Consider the following 15,938-nt stretch of genomic DNA (forward strand, 5'->3'; position numbering starts at 1 on the left):
CACGCACGCACGCACACACACACACACGTGCTGGAAAGTGAAATAGGATGTACTCTGTATAAAGGCAAGTAGGCGACATCAGTCTTGATAATATGAATATATCGGGAAAAATTATTATTGCGTACTCTCATTTGACAATAAACTTGTATTCAGTACTTCACAGTATACTCTGACTTTTTGTCAAAACATATGGAAAAATGAGGAAGGAACCCAAATGAATCATTTGTAAGTAGAACAAACACAGCCTGTTTCTGTGAAAAAAAAGATGGAACTGCCTGGGATGAAAACGGAATCATGGCTGGCCTCTAGAATTATATACAACAATCGTTGTGGTTAATCTTTCCACATCCGTCTTATATTATGAGTATCAAAATCAGGTACTGTTCCATTGATGAAAATTAGCAGTTGAATATGCATTGGTTAGCTCTGTTTGCCTCTTTCAAGCCAATTTCAATTAATTTGTGTCGCACTAACCTCTAAAGGAGAGTCAGGCTCATCCAGGATGCTCTTCTCACCCTGCATCCTCTGCATGGTTCCTGTAGAACTGGGGTCCATTACCAACACGTTCTGACTAGCAGCTCTGCCGAACTTACAGTCACTCTTTCTGGAGTCAGTGGTCCTGCACACCTCGTAGTTGTACACATGTTGGAGAGTTCCTGTCCCCAGCGTGTCTGAGTAACGTGGTGGATAATATGGAATGACAGGGAGGCTGGAGTGATACAGGATGCGAGACTGTCTCCATCTGTAGATTTTCACTGAGATGATAACCACCAAACAGGTGATGAAGAGGAAGGAAACTACAGCCAGAGCCAAGACTAAGTAAAAAGTCAGGTTGTCATTGTACTCCTTGTCGTGTGTAGAGTCAGTGAACTCCGACAGCACTTCAGGGAAGCTGTCCGCCACCGCCACGTTAACAATGACTGTAGCTGAACGAGAGGGCTGGCCGTTGTCCTCCACTATAACAGTCAGTCTTTGTTTCACAGCATCTTTATCAGTCACTTGACGGATAGTTCTGATTTCTCCATTCTGTAAGCCCACTTCAAACAGCGCCCTGTCTGTGGCTTTCTGCAGTTTATAGGAGAGCCAGGCGTTCTGTCCAGAGTCCACATCAACAGCCACCACTTTAGTCACCAGATAGCCCACTTCTGCTGAACGAGGCACCATCTCAGCCACCACGGAGCCTCCAGTCTGGACCGGGTACAGGACCTGAGGGGGGTTATCGTTCTGGTCCTGGATCAGTATTTTCACACTCACGTTGCTGCTGAGAGGAGGAGAGCCTCCATCCTGCGCTCTCACCGTGAACACAAGCTGTTTAATCTGCTCGTAGTCAAAAGACCTCACTGCATTTACAATTCCACTTTCAGCATTAATCGACACAAAGGAAGAAACTGGGCTACCACTAATCTCTGCATCCTCAAGAAAATACGACGTTCTTGCATTTTGATTCCAGTCTGAATCGTGTGCACTAACGCTTAATATTGACAAACCGGGCGAATCGTTTTCGAAAACAGACGCCAAATAATTTGTTTTTGTAAAAATGGGGGCGTTGTCATTTACATCAGATATCTTCAGATGTAAAAATGATTGAGTGGAAAGTGGGAGAGCCCCTGAATCCGTAGCTGTTATGGTTATGTTGTATTCAGGTGTGGTTTCACGGTCAAAGGCTACATCTGAGAGCAAATTGTAATAATCCGTTAGAGAGGACTTGATTTTAAATGGAAGATTTGAATCAATAGAGCAGGTTATTTTTCCGTTTCTTTCAGAATCTGCATCCTTCACGTTAAATACAGCTACAGTTGTACCTGGAGCCACATCCTCAGAAATTATACTCGAAAAAGACATGATATTAATTACTGGTGCGTTATCATTAGAGTCAATTACTTCGATAACAACTTTGGACGCGTCACTCAGCCCCCCCTGATCTTTGGCGATCACCCTCATCTCAAATTTTTTGTCCTTTTCATAATCTATATTATCAGTTACTGTTATTCTTCCAGAAAAACTGTCAATTTGAAAAGTTTCAGCTGCTTTCCCTTTCACGTTAGAAAATGAATACGTAATTAGACCATTAGAACCGCTATCAGAATCTGACGCATTTACCGTTGTTATATGTGTGCCTATGTGGGCGTTCTCTAACACAGCAGCTTTGTACATCGATTGATTAAATATAGGTGGATTATCATTCACATCAAGAACACTGATCTCAACATTTACTGTACCAGAGCGCTGCGGAGCTCCTCCGTCCGCCGCTATCAGCTTTAAGGAGAGCTGCGGATTCAGCTCTCTGTCTAACGCTTTCTGTAAAATCATCACAGCAAATCTGACTCCATCCGCGTTGGAGTGTTGCTTTAAAACAAAATGATCGTTAGGAGAGAGGACGTAATTCTGCAGGCCGTTGATGCCCGCGTCGGGATCGTATGCGCTTTCCAAGTCAAAGTGAGATCCTATTGTCGCAGATTCACTAATTTCCAAACGGATCACGTTGTTCTTAAAGGTGGGCGCGTGGTCATTTACATCCAGAACCTCCACTGTGACTCTGTGCAGCTCGATCGGATTTTCTAAAATGATCTCCAAGCTGAAGCTGCACGGCGCTACCTCTCCACACAGCTCCTCCCGGTCTATTTTCTCACTCACAACCAAAATCCCTTTGTCTGCCTTCAGCTCCGCGTACTGACTCCTCTCTCCGCTGACGATGCGGGCCCGGCCCGAACGCAGCCGTCTCACGTCCAACCCAAGGTCTTGTGCAACGTTGCCGATGAGGGAACCTTTCTTCATCTCTTCTGGTATCGAATAACGAATCTGTCCGTTGGTGATGGAAGTAATCAGGAAAAGCACCAGGGGCGTCCAAAGCAACAGCCATTTTCCGCATAGATGCTGGCGTGTCTCCATTCTATTTCGATCAAAATACAGTTGGGAGAAATAATCCAGTAATACCTAACAGGGACGATAGAATTAAAAGTATCTGAGCCTATGCGAGAAAAAAACAATAGAAAACAAGCTACTGTTTGATGGGTCCGAATGTCTAATGAAGAGATGCTGAGTGAGAACGCTGTCTCTCCTTTTTCTCTCCAGCTCTCGCTTCACCTCTCGGCTCAGTTTTGCTGATCAACAGCGTCCCTTAGAGTCGAAATATAGGAAACAACTAAAACAACTGGTTCCTTCCCTTCCTTGTTGCAAAAGAAAAAAAAAGTCATAAGGTCTATTGTGCAATATGACGCGGGGGTGGGGTGGGGGTGGGGGGTGTAAGGGTGGGCAAAAAAGTCACTCCTCGTATATATATATATATATATATATATATATATATATATATATATATATATATATATATATATATATATATATATATATATATATCACTGTTTTTAAAGTTACATTAATTAAAAACGTTTAATTCTAGCCGTTTACTCTACACCAGTAAAATTGTCCAGCTGTGCTTACTTTAGGAGACACTGATTACAATTTTTAAAACAAGTTTTACTGAAAGACTAAGTAGGAAAAAAAAGAATAAATACTGAGAAGTAAAGAGGTTTGTAAAAAAATAATTAATTGTTTGATTAAATGTATTTTTCAGTCACTGCCCAAATTGTATTTAAATATCAGTTACTCACAATAAAAAAATGAAGTACTGCAAATGTTCTCAACCTTAAAATATGACCTGGCACCGTGATCACCTTTGATTTAATCATTGTAAGCATCAATGCAGTCTGCAGTATAAACGCCAGTTTTCTTTATAAAGCAGACAAGAATAAACATTTTATGGAAAATGATGGGAATTTGGGAAACGTGCTAAACACCTTCTAAAAAACATGACCAGATCTTATTAAGAAATGTATCAAATGAGATTGGAAAATATAAAAAAAGAAAATGTGCCACTATAATTATTCGTACAGCAGTCAGAATAAATTTGGATGCTACAAAATATGACATGAAAAAAAAAACCGTTTACAGGTGCATCATTAATTCTATATTTTTTCATGATGAATTGAAGATTCTAAAAACATTAGAGTAAGTCAAACATTCACTTACAAAGAAGCTAATTCTCAAATGGTCAATAAATTAAACACTGTAATATTGATCAGGCTAGGATGAACCACTTATCATTGGTAGGGCGAAAGGAAACTTCTGAAGCCAGCCACAAAACAACACTCACACACTCACTCATACTTAGCCACAATGACAGTCACCTAAAACGGACACTGCTAGTGTTTCTTAGCGCTACCAAATGCTAAACCTTAAAGCACCAGTTTACATTCCAAGCACCTAATTTAAATGTATGATTCCTTAGAAAATATACATGTTTTGTCACTGTTGCAATTAAAAACTAAATAAACGTTGTAACAAAAGAAATTAAATGGTTATCTGAAAAATATAAAACAATTTAATTATTTAAAAATACAGCAATTTATGTACATGAATACATTCGTTTTTATTTATTATTATTTTTTTTAGAATAGATCTAAGTTTGAAAACAGCAGCACTACCACAAGTAGCAACGTGTGTCGCTCTCCGTGGTGCTGAACATCAGTGTGAAAGGGAAATGGTTCGTTCCAAACAAATTTGGTCACTTATAAATTTGATAAAACAACTACAACAACAACAACAATAATAATAATAATAATAATAATAATAATAATAATAATAATAATAATAATAATAATAATATAAAAATATATAAATAAATAAAGACTAACCTCTAAAGGAGAGTCAGGCTCATCCAGGATGCTCTTCTCACCCTGTATCCTCTGCATGGTTCCTGTAGAACTGGGGTCCATTACCAACACGTTCTGACTAGCAGCTCTGCCGAACTTACAGTCACTCTTTCTGGAGTCAGTGGTCCTGCACACCTCGTAGTTGTACACATGTTGGAGAGTTCCTGTCCCCAGCGTGTCTGAGTAACGTGGTGGATAATATGGAATGACAGGGAGGCTGGAGTGATACAGGATGCGAGACTGTCTCCATCGGTAGATTTTCACTGAGATGATAACCACTAAACAGGTGATGAAGAGGAAGGAAACTACAGCCAGAGCCAAGACTAAGTAAAAAGTCAGGTTGTCGTTGTATTCCTTGTCGTGTGTAGAGTCAGTGAACTCCGACAGCACTTCAGGGAAGCTGTCCGCCACCGCCACGTTAACAATGACTGTAGCTGAACGAGAGGGCTGGCCGTTGTCCTCCACTATAACAGTCAGTCTTTGTTTCACAGCATCTTTATCAGTCACTTGACGGATAGTTCTGATTTCTCCATTCTGTAAGCCCACTTCAAACAGCGCCCTGTCTGTGGCTTTCTGCAGTTTATAGGAGAGCCAGGCGTTCTGTCCAGAGTCCACATCAACAGCCACCACTTTAGTCACCAGATAGCCCACTTCTGCTGAACGAGGCACCATCTCAGCCACCACAGAGCCTCCAGTCTGGACTGGGTACAGGACCTGAGGGGGGTTATCGTTCTGGTCCTGGATCAGTATTTTCACAGTCACGTTGCTGCTGAGAGGAGGAGAGCCTCCATCCTGCGCTTTAACCACCAGGTTAAGTTCTTTAACTTGCTCATAATCAAAAGATCGCAGTGCGTGGATTGCTCCATTTTCACTGTTTATGGAGACGTACAAAGATGCAGGACTGCCATTGATAGCTGTGTCTTCAAGAAAATATGAGATTCGTGCATTTTGATTCCAATCGTTATCTCCCGCTGTCACCGAAAATACAGAAACCCCAGGAGAGTTGTTTTCTATAAGATGTGTAACATAACTAATTTGATCAAATACCGGCGCATTATCATTCACATCAGCGATCTTCAAATGCAAAACTGTGGTGCTTGATAAAGATGGAGAACCCGAATCTGTGGCCTGGACAGTTATAGTATATTCAGGGACTGCCTCCCTATCAAATGACGAGTCTGTTATTAATGCATAATAATTAGTTAAAGTCGATTTTATCTTAAAAGGAAGGAGTCTGTCTGTTGAACAGGTGATTTTCCCATTTTGGTCCGAGTCTGCATCAATCACATTAATTATTGCTACTGTGGAACCCACCGGGGAATTCTCTAGAACCGGACTGGAGAATGACATCACATTTATGACAGGAGCGTTGTCATTCACGTCTATTATTTCAATCAGCACTTTACTTGAATCCGTAAGCCCCCCTTGATCCACAGCTTCAATCATGATTTCATATTTCTTATCTTTTTCATAGTCAACTTCTCCTGTCAGAGTTATGGTTCCTGTATATTCATTCAAACTGAATGTATCAGTCAAGTGTTTTTTTACATTTGAAAATCTGTATGTCATCAATCCGTTAGACCCAGCGTCCGCATCACTTGCGTTCACAGTGGTGATATAAGTGCCTTTTATCGCGTTTTCCAAAACAGCGGCTCTGTATAAAGACTGGTTAAAAATTGGAGGATTGTCATTAACATCAAGCACTGTAATATCTATATTTACTGTTCCAGATCTAGGCGGAGATCCACCGTCAACAGCGATGAGCCTCAGTGATATGCGCGGCTCTTTTTCTCTATCTAACGCGTTTTGTATAACCAACTCTGCATATTTTTGACCGTCTGGGTTTGAGTGTTGCTTCAAACCAAAGGCATCACTGGCCGTGAGTAAATATGTCTGCAGGCCGTTGCTGCCCACATCTGCGTCCTCGGCAGTGGGTAGCAAAAACCGCGAGCCCAGCGCTGCAGACTCGCCTATTTCTAATTGAATCTCCCCCTTTCTAAACACCGGGAAGTTGTCATTTATGTCCGTTATTTCCACCGTTATTTGGTGCAGCTCCATCGGATTCTCTAAAATCACCTCGAAGCTGAAGCTGCAAGGTGTTACGTCTCCACAAAGCTGCTCTCGGTCAATCCTCTCCTTCACGACTAAAACGCCTTTGTCTGTTTTCAGCTCCGTGTACTGGATGCTTTGTCTAGTCACGATGCGGGCACGGCCAGAGCGCAGCCTTTCTACGTTCAAACCGAGATCATGAGCAACATTGCCGATGAGAGATCCTTTTTTCATCTCCTCTGGGATTGAATATCTGATCTGCCCGGAAACAATGCTTTTGAAACAACACAAGAACAGCATAAACCAGCGGACTGACCTGAAACACAAACGCCATTTTTTACACGATGAAACCGCGGTTTCCACCATTGTAAAACCAAGAAAAACGTGGTAAAAAATATTGTATGAAATCCAAGCGGAAAGAAGAAAAAAATATGCCTTTTTATTTGACACCCGTTGCTCTAAACCAGTTGTTGTCTGCTCTGCTCACGAGTCTCACCATTTGTGTTCTATTCCAGCAATGTGAAGAAGAAAAAAGACTCAGCCTCTCCCTGTCCTCTCTCACTGCGTGTTTTACTGACCTACAGCGTCCCTTACTGTCCAATTAATATATTTCATAGAAGAAAAGCAGTAGATATAATTCAGCTGGTCAATAGCATTCAGTCAGAAGATAAAAGTTTCCATAAAAGTTAATTCTAATGCAAAATAAGCATAAAGTAACAACAGTATTGTGCACCACATCTTAGACCTGTGTGTGTGTGTGTGTGTGTGTGTGTGTGTGTGTGTGTGTGTGTGTGTGTGTGTGTGTGTGTGTGTGTGTGTGTGTGTGTGTGTGTGTGTGTGTGCGAGTGTGTGCGTGTTGGGGGAGGGGGGGGTTCTCAAATCTTGAGGTTAACTTTCTAGATTACATTTTTTCTATGGAATAAAGTACTGCACATTGCAGTTGAAAAAGGAATCGTGACTATATATATATATATATATATGCAGGGTTATATGCATTTTCTATGTTTGGAATCAGAAAACTCAGTACTTTTACAAGGATTTGGCTTGCTCTTCTAAAGGTGTTTAAAAATTCATAAAAATCTACGACTTAAAAACAACTTTATATGTATATTCAAATCAAATAAATGTAACAAATAATGAGAAAAAAACAAAACAAAACTAAGCAAAACAAAATAGCATGTAAAAATAAGAAGGTAATTTTGTAAAAAAAACTTATGTGGTCCAACATGGCAGAATGATGATGTACACACACACACACACACACACACACACACACACACACACACACACACACACACACACACACACACACACACACACAGTGCAATCAGGGGCTGTAAACGAGCTGTTTCTCCCCTCCCTGAAAGCACTCATCAGGTGATCTACGTCTCAACCATTGCAATCCGCTGCTGCATGAACACCTGTTTCCAATAAGCTGCACAGCATAAGTTTGGTGGCATAACTGAAGCGTCAGCCCTTGTGTCTCAGCCCTTCCGGGGTAAAGACATATGTGTCTACCTGCGCGTGTCCACAGAGCAGGTACACAGAGCAAACAAACTCGACCCAGACGCTGCTCCGTCGACACCTAGTAAAATGTGCCATTATCCTATATCTGTGATCACTGGCTTCAGAGGAAGGTCACACACAGCAAACCACTTTCGCAACCTTCAAAACCTCCGCTCGCTAAAACCAACTCCCCCAAAGGCACCCTTTAAAGATGCTTTAAAGCTTTAAAGATCATGTTGCCTCTGTTGCTCGTCCATGCCGCTTTGCGTTGTATAACACACGAAAGATCAGACCATACCTAACATAACATGCCACCCAGCTTCTGGTGCAATCTACTGTCATCTCCTGCCTCGATTACTGCAATGCCCTTCTAACTGGTCTTCCAGGCAGTACTGTGAGACCTCTTCAAATGGTCCAGAACGCAGCGGTGCATCTGGTCTTCAATCAGCCAAAAAGAGCACACGTCACCCCGCTGTTCACTGAGTTCCACTGGCTACCGCTAGCAGCACGCATCAAATTCAAATTGCTAACACTAGCATACAAAGTCCGAGATGGTACGGCTCCCATCTACCTGAATCCTCTTGCAAAGGCTTACATCTCGGCCCGGCCGCTCCGGTCATCACAGGATTGTCGGCTAGCAGTGCCTACACCACGCTCAGGACAATCCAGACTCTTCTCATGCATCGTTCCACAAATGTGGAATGACCTACCAAGCACTACCAGAACTGCGGCTTCCTTTTCAATTTTCAAGAAACTCCTGAAGACCCTGCTCTTCAGAGAGCATCTTCTTAACTAGCACCCTCCCTACACCCATCCCCCCTCTCTACTGTCCACTCCTTGTTCCCTCCTCTCCATGATTGATGTCAAGTTGTTGTTGTTATTGTTGTTGTTAGCCTCAAGGGCAACATGCCGATTATCACTTGTAAATTGCTTTGGACAAAAGCGTCTGCTAAATACATAAACACACACACACACACACACACACACACACACACACACACACAGACACACACACACACACACACACACACACACACACACACACACACACACACACACACACACACACACACAGATATGTGAACTAAACTCGATGATACAGATACCAGGAAGCTGTCCGTGGTTCTGAGCACCCATTTACCCCCAAGCAACTACGCCCGAACAAATTGATAAAAAATAAATGAATCAAAAAAGCAGCAAGAGCTTTAAGGAAAACATTTCAACTAACCTCTAAAGGAGAGTCAGGCTCATCCAGGATGCTCTTCTCACCCTGCATCCTCTGCATGGTTCCTGTAGAACTGGGGTCCATTACCAACACGTTCTGACTAGCAGCTCTGCCGAACTTACAGTCACTCTTTCTGGAGTCAGTGGTCCTGCACACCTCGTAGTTGTACACATGTTGGAGAGTTCCTGTCCCCAGCGTGTCTGAGTAACGTGGTGGATAATATGGAATGACAGGGAGGCTGGAGTGATACAGGATGCGAGACTGTCTCCATCTGTAGATTTTCACTGAGATGATAACCACCAAACAGGTGATGAAGAGGAAGGAAACTACAGCCAGAGCCAAGACTAAGTAAAAAGTCAGGTTGTCATTGTACTCCTTGTCGTGTGTAGAGTCAGTGAACTCCGACAGCACTTCAGGGAAGCTGTCCGCCACCGCCACGTTAACAATGACTGTAGCTGAACGAGAGGGCTGGCCGTTGTCCTCCACTATAACAGTCAGTCTTTGTTTCACAGCATCTTTATCAGTCACTTGACGGATAGTTCTGATTTCTCCATTCTGTAAGCCCACTTCAAACAGCGCCCTGTCTGTGGCTTTCTGCAGTTTATAGGAGAGCCAGGCGTTCTGTCCAGAGTCCACATCAACAGCCACCACTTTAGTCACCAGATAGCCCACTTCTGCTGAACGAGGCACCATCTCAGCCACCACGGAGCCTCCAGTCTGGACCGGGTACAGGACCTGAGGGGGGTTATCGTTCTGGTCCTGGATCAGTATTTTCACAGTCACGTTGCTGCTGAGAGGAGGAGAGCCTCCATCCTGCGCTTTAACGTGAAACTGGAAGTCTTTGATCTGCTCGTAGTCAAAAGAGCGCACTGCCTGTATAGCACCACTTTCTGCATTCACAGAAATGTATGTGGAAATGGGGCTACCATTCAACTCAGTATCTATAAGCAGGTATGAGATCCGCGCATTTTGTCCTGAATCAGAATCGTGAGCTTTCACAGAAAACACGTGTAGACCAGGTGGGTTATTTTCCAATATATTAGCTTCATAAATCATCTGTTCAAACATCGGAGCATTATCATTTACGTCAGATATCCTCAGAGTTATTGTCTTGTTCTCGGAGAGGGGTGGATTGCCCTCATCCACAGCAGTGAAGGTGATGTTATATACAGGGTGTTGTTCCCTATCCAAAACTCCATTTGTGACTAATGTGTAATAATTCTTTAGAGACGACTGGATAGCGAATGGGATATTAGGATTAACAGAACAGTCAACTTTTCCGTTTTTACCCGAATCTACGTCCTTTACATTAATGATAGCTATTGTGGTTCCTGTAGGAGAATCCTCAGCGACAGTATTAGAGAAAGAGGTTAATGTTATCATAGGTGCGTTATCATTTACATCTATCACCTCAATTATGACATTTGTGGACGTGCTTTGTCCACCTTGATCTTTGGCTTGCACGCCTATCTCATACAATTTATTATCTTCATAGTCAATCATACCGGTTACAGTTAAATCTCCGCTGTTTCCATCCAGGTGGAAAAGCTCCGCTACTTTATTAGACATGCGGTTAAAATGATACGTCACACGTCCGTTCATCCCTTCATCCGCATCCGTTGCGCTCAGGCTCACCACTAAAGTCCCTTTTGGAACATTTTCTTTAACCGATGCTTTAAAAATAGGCTGTGTAAACACTGGGGCATTGTCGTTCGTGTCTCGGACAGTTATGTGTATTTTTAGAACCCCAGATCGCTGCGGTTCACCTCCATCCACAGCAGTCAGCGTGAGAAGCATCTTTTCCTCTTTCTCTCGGTCTAAAGCGCTGGAAAGATACAGCTGCGCATATTTATGACCATTTGGACTAGAGAGAACTTTGATGTTAAAATGCGTTGTAGGGTGTAACGTGTAACCGTGTAAAGCGTTCACGCCGACATCAGCGTCTGACGCGCTCACTTGCAATATTTCTGTTCCTGGAAGAGCAGATTCTACGACCTCCACATGCATTTCTTTCTCGTGGAAAACTGGCGCATTGTCATTAACATCTAATATTTCCACAACAACGCTGTGCAGCTGCATTGGGTTGGTCATGATCATTTCAAAATTCAAGCTGCAGGGTGACGTCTGTCCACAGAGCTGCTCCCTATCTACTCTTTCTCCCACGACGAGAATCCCTTTATCTACATCCAGCCTAATAAACTCGCTGCTATCACCACTAACGATCCGAGCACCACCTGATCTCAGTCTTTTAGCGTCGACACCCAAGTCCTCAGCAAGATTTCCCACAAAAGAGCCTTTTCTCATCTCTTCGGGGACCGAGTAGCGAATCTGGGAAACCGTGTCCTCCATGAGAAAAACAAGGAGGAGGGCCTGTACTTGCCATTTAACCGTGCGCTCCGTGATGATGCAAACCATTATTCCGATTTAATCCGTCCAATTTACCGTAAAAGTGGATCTAAAAAGCATATATTGAAGAATTCAGAATCTTGCCTGATGTCTGCTTATAATCCAACCAGTTGAAATAAAAAAATCTGAGAGTACACAGCAACTGTTCTGCCCTCCTTGGTACAATGTGATGAGGGATGGAGGTGTAGCTGTATTTCAAAAGCTTAATATTTGATGCAAAGGCAAACAGCGGTCCCTAGAGTCTGAAATGAAAATAACCAGTAAGAGAAAAAAGATAAACACCTCATCAGCAGGTGATTTTGAAGATTTAACTACAAAATATATGTATGAAGTAGTTTTATCAGAAATAAAATTCATTACAATATTGGTATTTGCTTATATTTTTACAAAATAAAGCAGTGGTCTGTCCATTTGCCCTCAAATGGCATAAAACAATGCAGTGCAAAGTAAAAAAAATGTATTATGGCTTCACGAAAAATCATTGATGGTGCAAATATATTCTCAGAGTGAATTTTATTTTTAATGAAATTTTAGGTAATAACAATCACAAAAATATTTTATGTGGTGATAAAAATCTGAAAGTCTCTTATTATGTCATTAAACTGAAAAATATAAACGGCAGTAAAACACAAATAAAAATATTAATTTTAAAAACATTTATGAGGTGTTTCTTCTAAATCAACAAAATGCATTTGAACAAGAGTGATTTAAAAACAATGCTGTGAATCGGTGATTTAAAAATATCAAAAGGTAAAAGAGAGAAAGGAAGCTACCTAGAAACCTTCGTAATGATGCTTCTGCATACATAGAAGATCTAAAATAAATTTGTTTTTAACGTTTTGAATAAAATATTCATATTCACATTTAAGGATGACAATCTTCTTCGCCTGTACAAAAACAGGACAAAATTGAAGAAAAATTACGTATAACTGCGTAACTAACTTGTAAAAGAGAGACTAGTTCTTGATTTCAATGGCAAGAGGCGTTGTCCATGGTGCTGAAGATAAAATAGCACGGTGCAGACTATTTGTATTAAGATTAGAATAAAACTAAAACTAAAATCAACTAACCTCTAAAGGAGAGTCGGGCTCATCCAGGATGCTCTTCTCACCCTGCATCCTCTGCATGGTTCCTGTAGAACTGGGGTCCATTACCAACACGTTCTGACTAGCAGCTCTGCCGAACTTACAGTCACTCTTTCTGGAGTCAGTGGTCCTGCACACCTCGTAGTTGTACACATGTTGGAGAGTTCCTGTCCCCAGCGTGTCTGAGTAACGTGGTGGATAATATGGAATGACAGGGAGGCTGGAGTGATACAGGATGCGAGACTGTCTCCATCTGTAGATTTTCACTGAGATGATAACCACTAAACAGGTGATGAAGAGGAAGGAAACTACAGCCAGAGCCAAGACTAAGTAAAAAGTCAGGTTGTCATTGTACTCCTTGTCGTGTGTAGAGTCAGTGAACTCCGACAGCACTTCAGGGAAGCTGTCCGCCACCGCCACGTTAACAATGACTGTAGCTGAACGAGAGGGCTGGCCGTTGTCCTCCACTATAACAGTCAGTCTTTGTTTCACAGCATCTTTATCAGTCACTTGACGGATAGTTCTGATTTCTCCATTCTGTAAGCCCACTTCAAACAGCGCCCTGTCTGTGGCTTTCTGCAGTTTATAGGAGAGCCAGGCGTTCTGTCCAGAGTCCACATCAACAGCCACCACTTTAGTCACCAGATAGCCCACTTCTGCTGAACGAGGCACCATCTCAGCCACCACGGAACCTCCAGTCTGGACCGGGTACAGGACCTGAGGGGGGTTATCATTCTGGTCCTGGATCAGTATTTTCACAGTCACGTTGCTGCTGAGAGGAGGAGAGCCTCCATCCTGCGCTTTAACTACAAATATTAACTCCTTAATTTGTTCATAATCAAACGAGCGCACCGCCTGAATTACTCCAGTTTCTACATTCACAGAAACATATTGAGAAATCGGGGACCCACCAATGCTACTGTCCTCTGCAATATAAGACACGCGAGCGTTCTGGTTCTCATCAGGATCTTTAGCTATCAGAGTGAGAACAGAGACACCTGGAGAGTTATTCTCAGGTAGAAACGCGCTGTAAAGACTTTGTGGGAAAACTGGAGCGTTATCGTTCACATCAGAAACCTTTAGACTAAAGGTTTTTTTAGCTGAAAGAGGAGGGATTCCTCCATCTGTCGCAACTACAGTGATGTTATATTCTGACACAATTTCACGATCTAACACAGAATCTGTCACCAGAGTGTAGTAATTCCTTAAATTGGACTTTATTTTGAAAGGAGCGTTTTGTTCTATTTTACATGAAACCTGTCCGTTATCTCCTGAGTCCAGGTCTTTAACATTAATGATACCGATAGTTGTACCAGGAGGAGAGTCCTCTGACACAGGACTAGTGAAAGACATCACACTGATGACTGGGGCGTTATCATTTACATCAGTTACTTCAATTATCACTTTACTAGAATCTGTTAAACCTCCCTGATCCTTTGCATCGACTCTAAGTTCATATTTTTTATCTTTTTCAAAATCAATGGTACCTGAAACAGTTACAACTCCAGAATATTCATCTATGGATAACAAATCAGCCACGTTAGCTTTTGTGTTAGAAATTGAAAATGTGATGTGACTATTTGATCCACTATCTGCGTCTGTAGCATTAACAGTAACAACATGAGTGCCTTCTGCAGCATTTTCTGTCACTGTTGCTTTATACACAGACTGGTTAAAAACGGGAGCATTGTCATTAGCATCCAGAACATTTATATGTATATTTACTGTACCAGATCTTGGCGGATTTCCTCCATCTACCGCTATGAGCTTTAAAGAGAGACGAGGTGCGTTCTCTCGGTCCAGCTGCTTCTGCAGCACCATTTCTGCATATTTACTTCTATCTGGATTTATCTGCTGCTTCAAAACGAAATTATCACCTGGAGTTAGAGTGTAACTTTGCAGTCCATTAACACCAACATCAGGATCATCTGCGCTGTCAAGCACAAAACGAGCTCCGAGATTCGCAGACTCGCTAATCTCTAACATGATATCCGTTTTCTTAAAGACGGGAGGATGATCGTTTACATCCAATACCTCGATAGTGACCGTGTGCAGCTCCACGGGGTTTTCCAAAATCATCTCAAAACTGAAGCTGCATGGTGTTAAGTCTCCACAAAGCTGCTCTCTGTCGATTCTTTCATTCACCACAAGAATCCCTTTGTCTGCTTTCAGCGCGGCGTACTGAACGCTTTCCCCTGTCACGATGCGGGCCCGCCCTGAGCGGAGCCTTTTAAGATCCAACCCGAGATCTTGTGCCACATTGCCGATGAGAGAGCCCTGCTTCTGCTCCTCTGGAATAGAGTAGCGGATATTTCCCGAGACTAAAATTCTCCACGAAAGAAACAAAAGAAATGTCGTCTGCAGACCAGAAAGCGGACGGAATTTGGATGAGGCTGGATGAAACGGCATTATGAGAGGAGGTTTTTCCGTTTTAAAAAAATAAAATAAAAAAGGTTAGATTCTCCAACTTCACATAAACGTTCACGCCTTTATGGGCCCTTGTACGATATTCTACTGGGTGAAAATCTGGAGACGATTGTAGGCAACGCAATCATCCGTCCCTGGAGTACGACATGTCCTTATGATTCAGCTGTTTGTTTCACTGCGGGTCTCCTCTCATGCAAACAATGAAAATGGAGGCAGAATTGAGGATTCCTTGGTACACAGCGTCACTTAGAGTACAAAAGGTGGTACACAGAATATTTTATTAAACCTAAAAGTAGAATACACGCAGTTTAAACTTGTGTTGGCATTTTTGATTTGCAAAACTGTGAACAGATTATTATTATTATTATTGTTATTATTATTATTATTATTATTATTATTATTATTATTATTATTATTATTGTTGTTGTTGTTGTTGTTTTGTTACTTTTTGGTTGTGGAAAAACAACGAATAACAAAAGTACATAAGAAGGACTCAACGTAACACAAAAAGGAGCTGTCCACAAGTTGGTT

General features: G+C 42.0%; 4 protein-coding genes across 17 annotated transcripts in view; all 4 read right to left on the reverse strand.

Annotated features, from left to right (window-relative positions):
- Positions 1-15,938, reverse strand: part of LOC107376386 (protocadherin gamma-C5) — a 344,488-nt gene that overhangs the window by 142,595 nt on the left and 185,955 nt on the right. For 2 of the 14 annotated variants that reach the window (XM_070551676.1, XM_070551616.1), the window contains exon 1: positions 12,966-15,389. The exons of the other annotated variants lie outside the window; for them this stretch is intronic. In XM_070551676.1, the coding sequence (XP_070407777.1) occupies positions 12,966-15,389 (2,424 nt within the window). Of the gene's footprint in view, positions 1-12,965; positions 15,390-15,938 lie in introns of those variants that run through there. 14 annotated transcript variants of the gene reach the window in all.
- LOC107396869 (protocadherin gamma-A5) lies at positions 29-3,222 on the reverse strand. Its single transcript, XM_015976715.3, has one exon. It carries the CDS (start codon positions 2,887-2,889, stop codon positions 451-453), a length of 2,439 nt encoding a protein of 812 aa, XP_015832201.3. The 5' UTR covers positions 2,890-3,222; the 3' UTR covers positions 29-450.
- Positions 4,493-7,983, reverse strand: LOC107396865 (protocadherin gamma-A10). Its single transcript, XM_015976712.3, has one exon. It carries the CDS (start codon positions 7,122-7,124, stop codon positions 4,566-4,568), a length of 2,559 nt encoding a protein of 852 aa, XP_015832198.3. The 5' UTR covers positions 7,125-7,983; the 3' UTR covers positions 4,493-4,565.
- LOC129154317 (protocadherin gamma-A5) lies at positions 9,367-12,947 on the reverse strand. Its single transcript, XM_054734116.2, has one exon. It carries the CDS (start codon positions 11,902-11,904, stop codon positions 9,484-9,486), a length of 2,421 nt encoding a protein of 806 aa, XP_054590091.2. The 5' UTR covers positions 11,905-12,947; the 3' UTR covers positions 9,367-9,483.

Source organism: Nothobranchius furzeri, chromosome 1 (assembly GCF_043380555.1).
Source record: "Nothobranchius furzeri strain GRZ-AD chromosome 1, NfurGRZ-RIMD1, whole genome shotgun sequence".
In the NCBI taxonomy this organism is placed as follows: Eukaryota; Metazoa; Chordata; class Actinopteri; order Cyprinodontiformes; family Nothobranchiidae; genus Nothobranchius; species Nothobranchius furzeri.

Coding starts and splice junctions, on each gene's coding strand:
- LOC107396869 (XM_015976715.3), bottom strand. CDS start 2,889: ATGGAGACACGCCAGCATCTATGCGGAAAATGGCTGTTGCTTTGGACG.
- LOC129154317 (XM_054734116.2), bottom strand. CDS start 11,904: ATGGTTTGCATCATCACGGAGCGCACGGTTAAATGGCAAGTACAGGCC.
- LOC107396865 (XM_015976712.3), bottom strand. CDS start 7,124: ATGGTGGAAACCGCGGTTTCATCGTGTAAAAAATGGCGTTTGTGTTTC.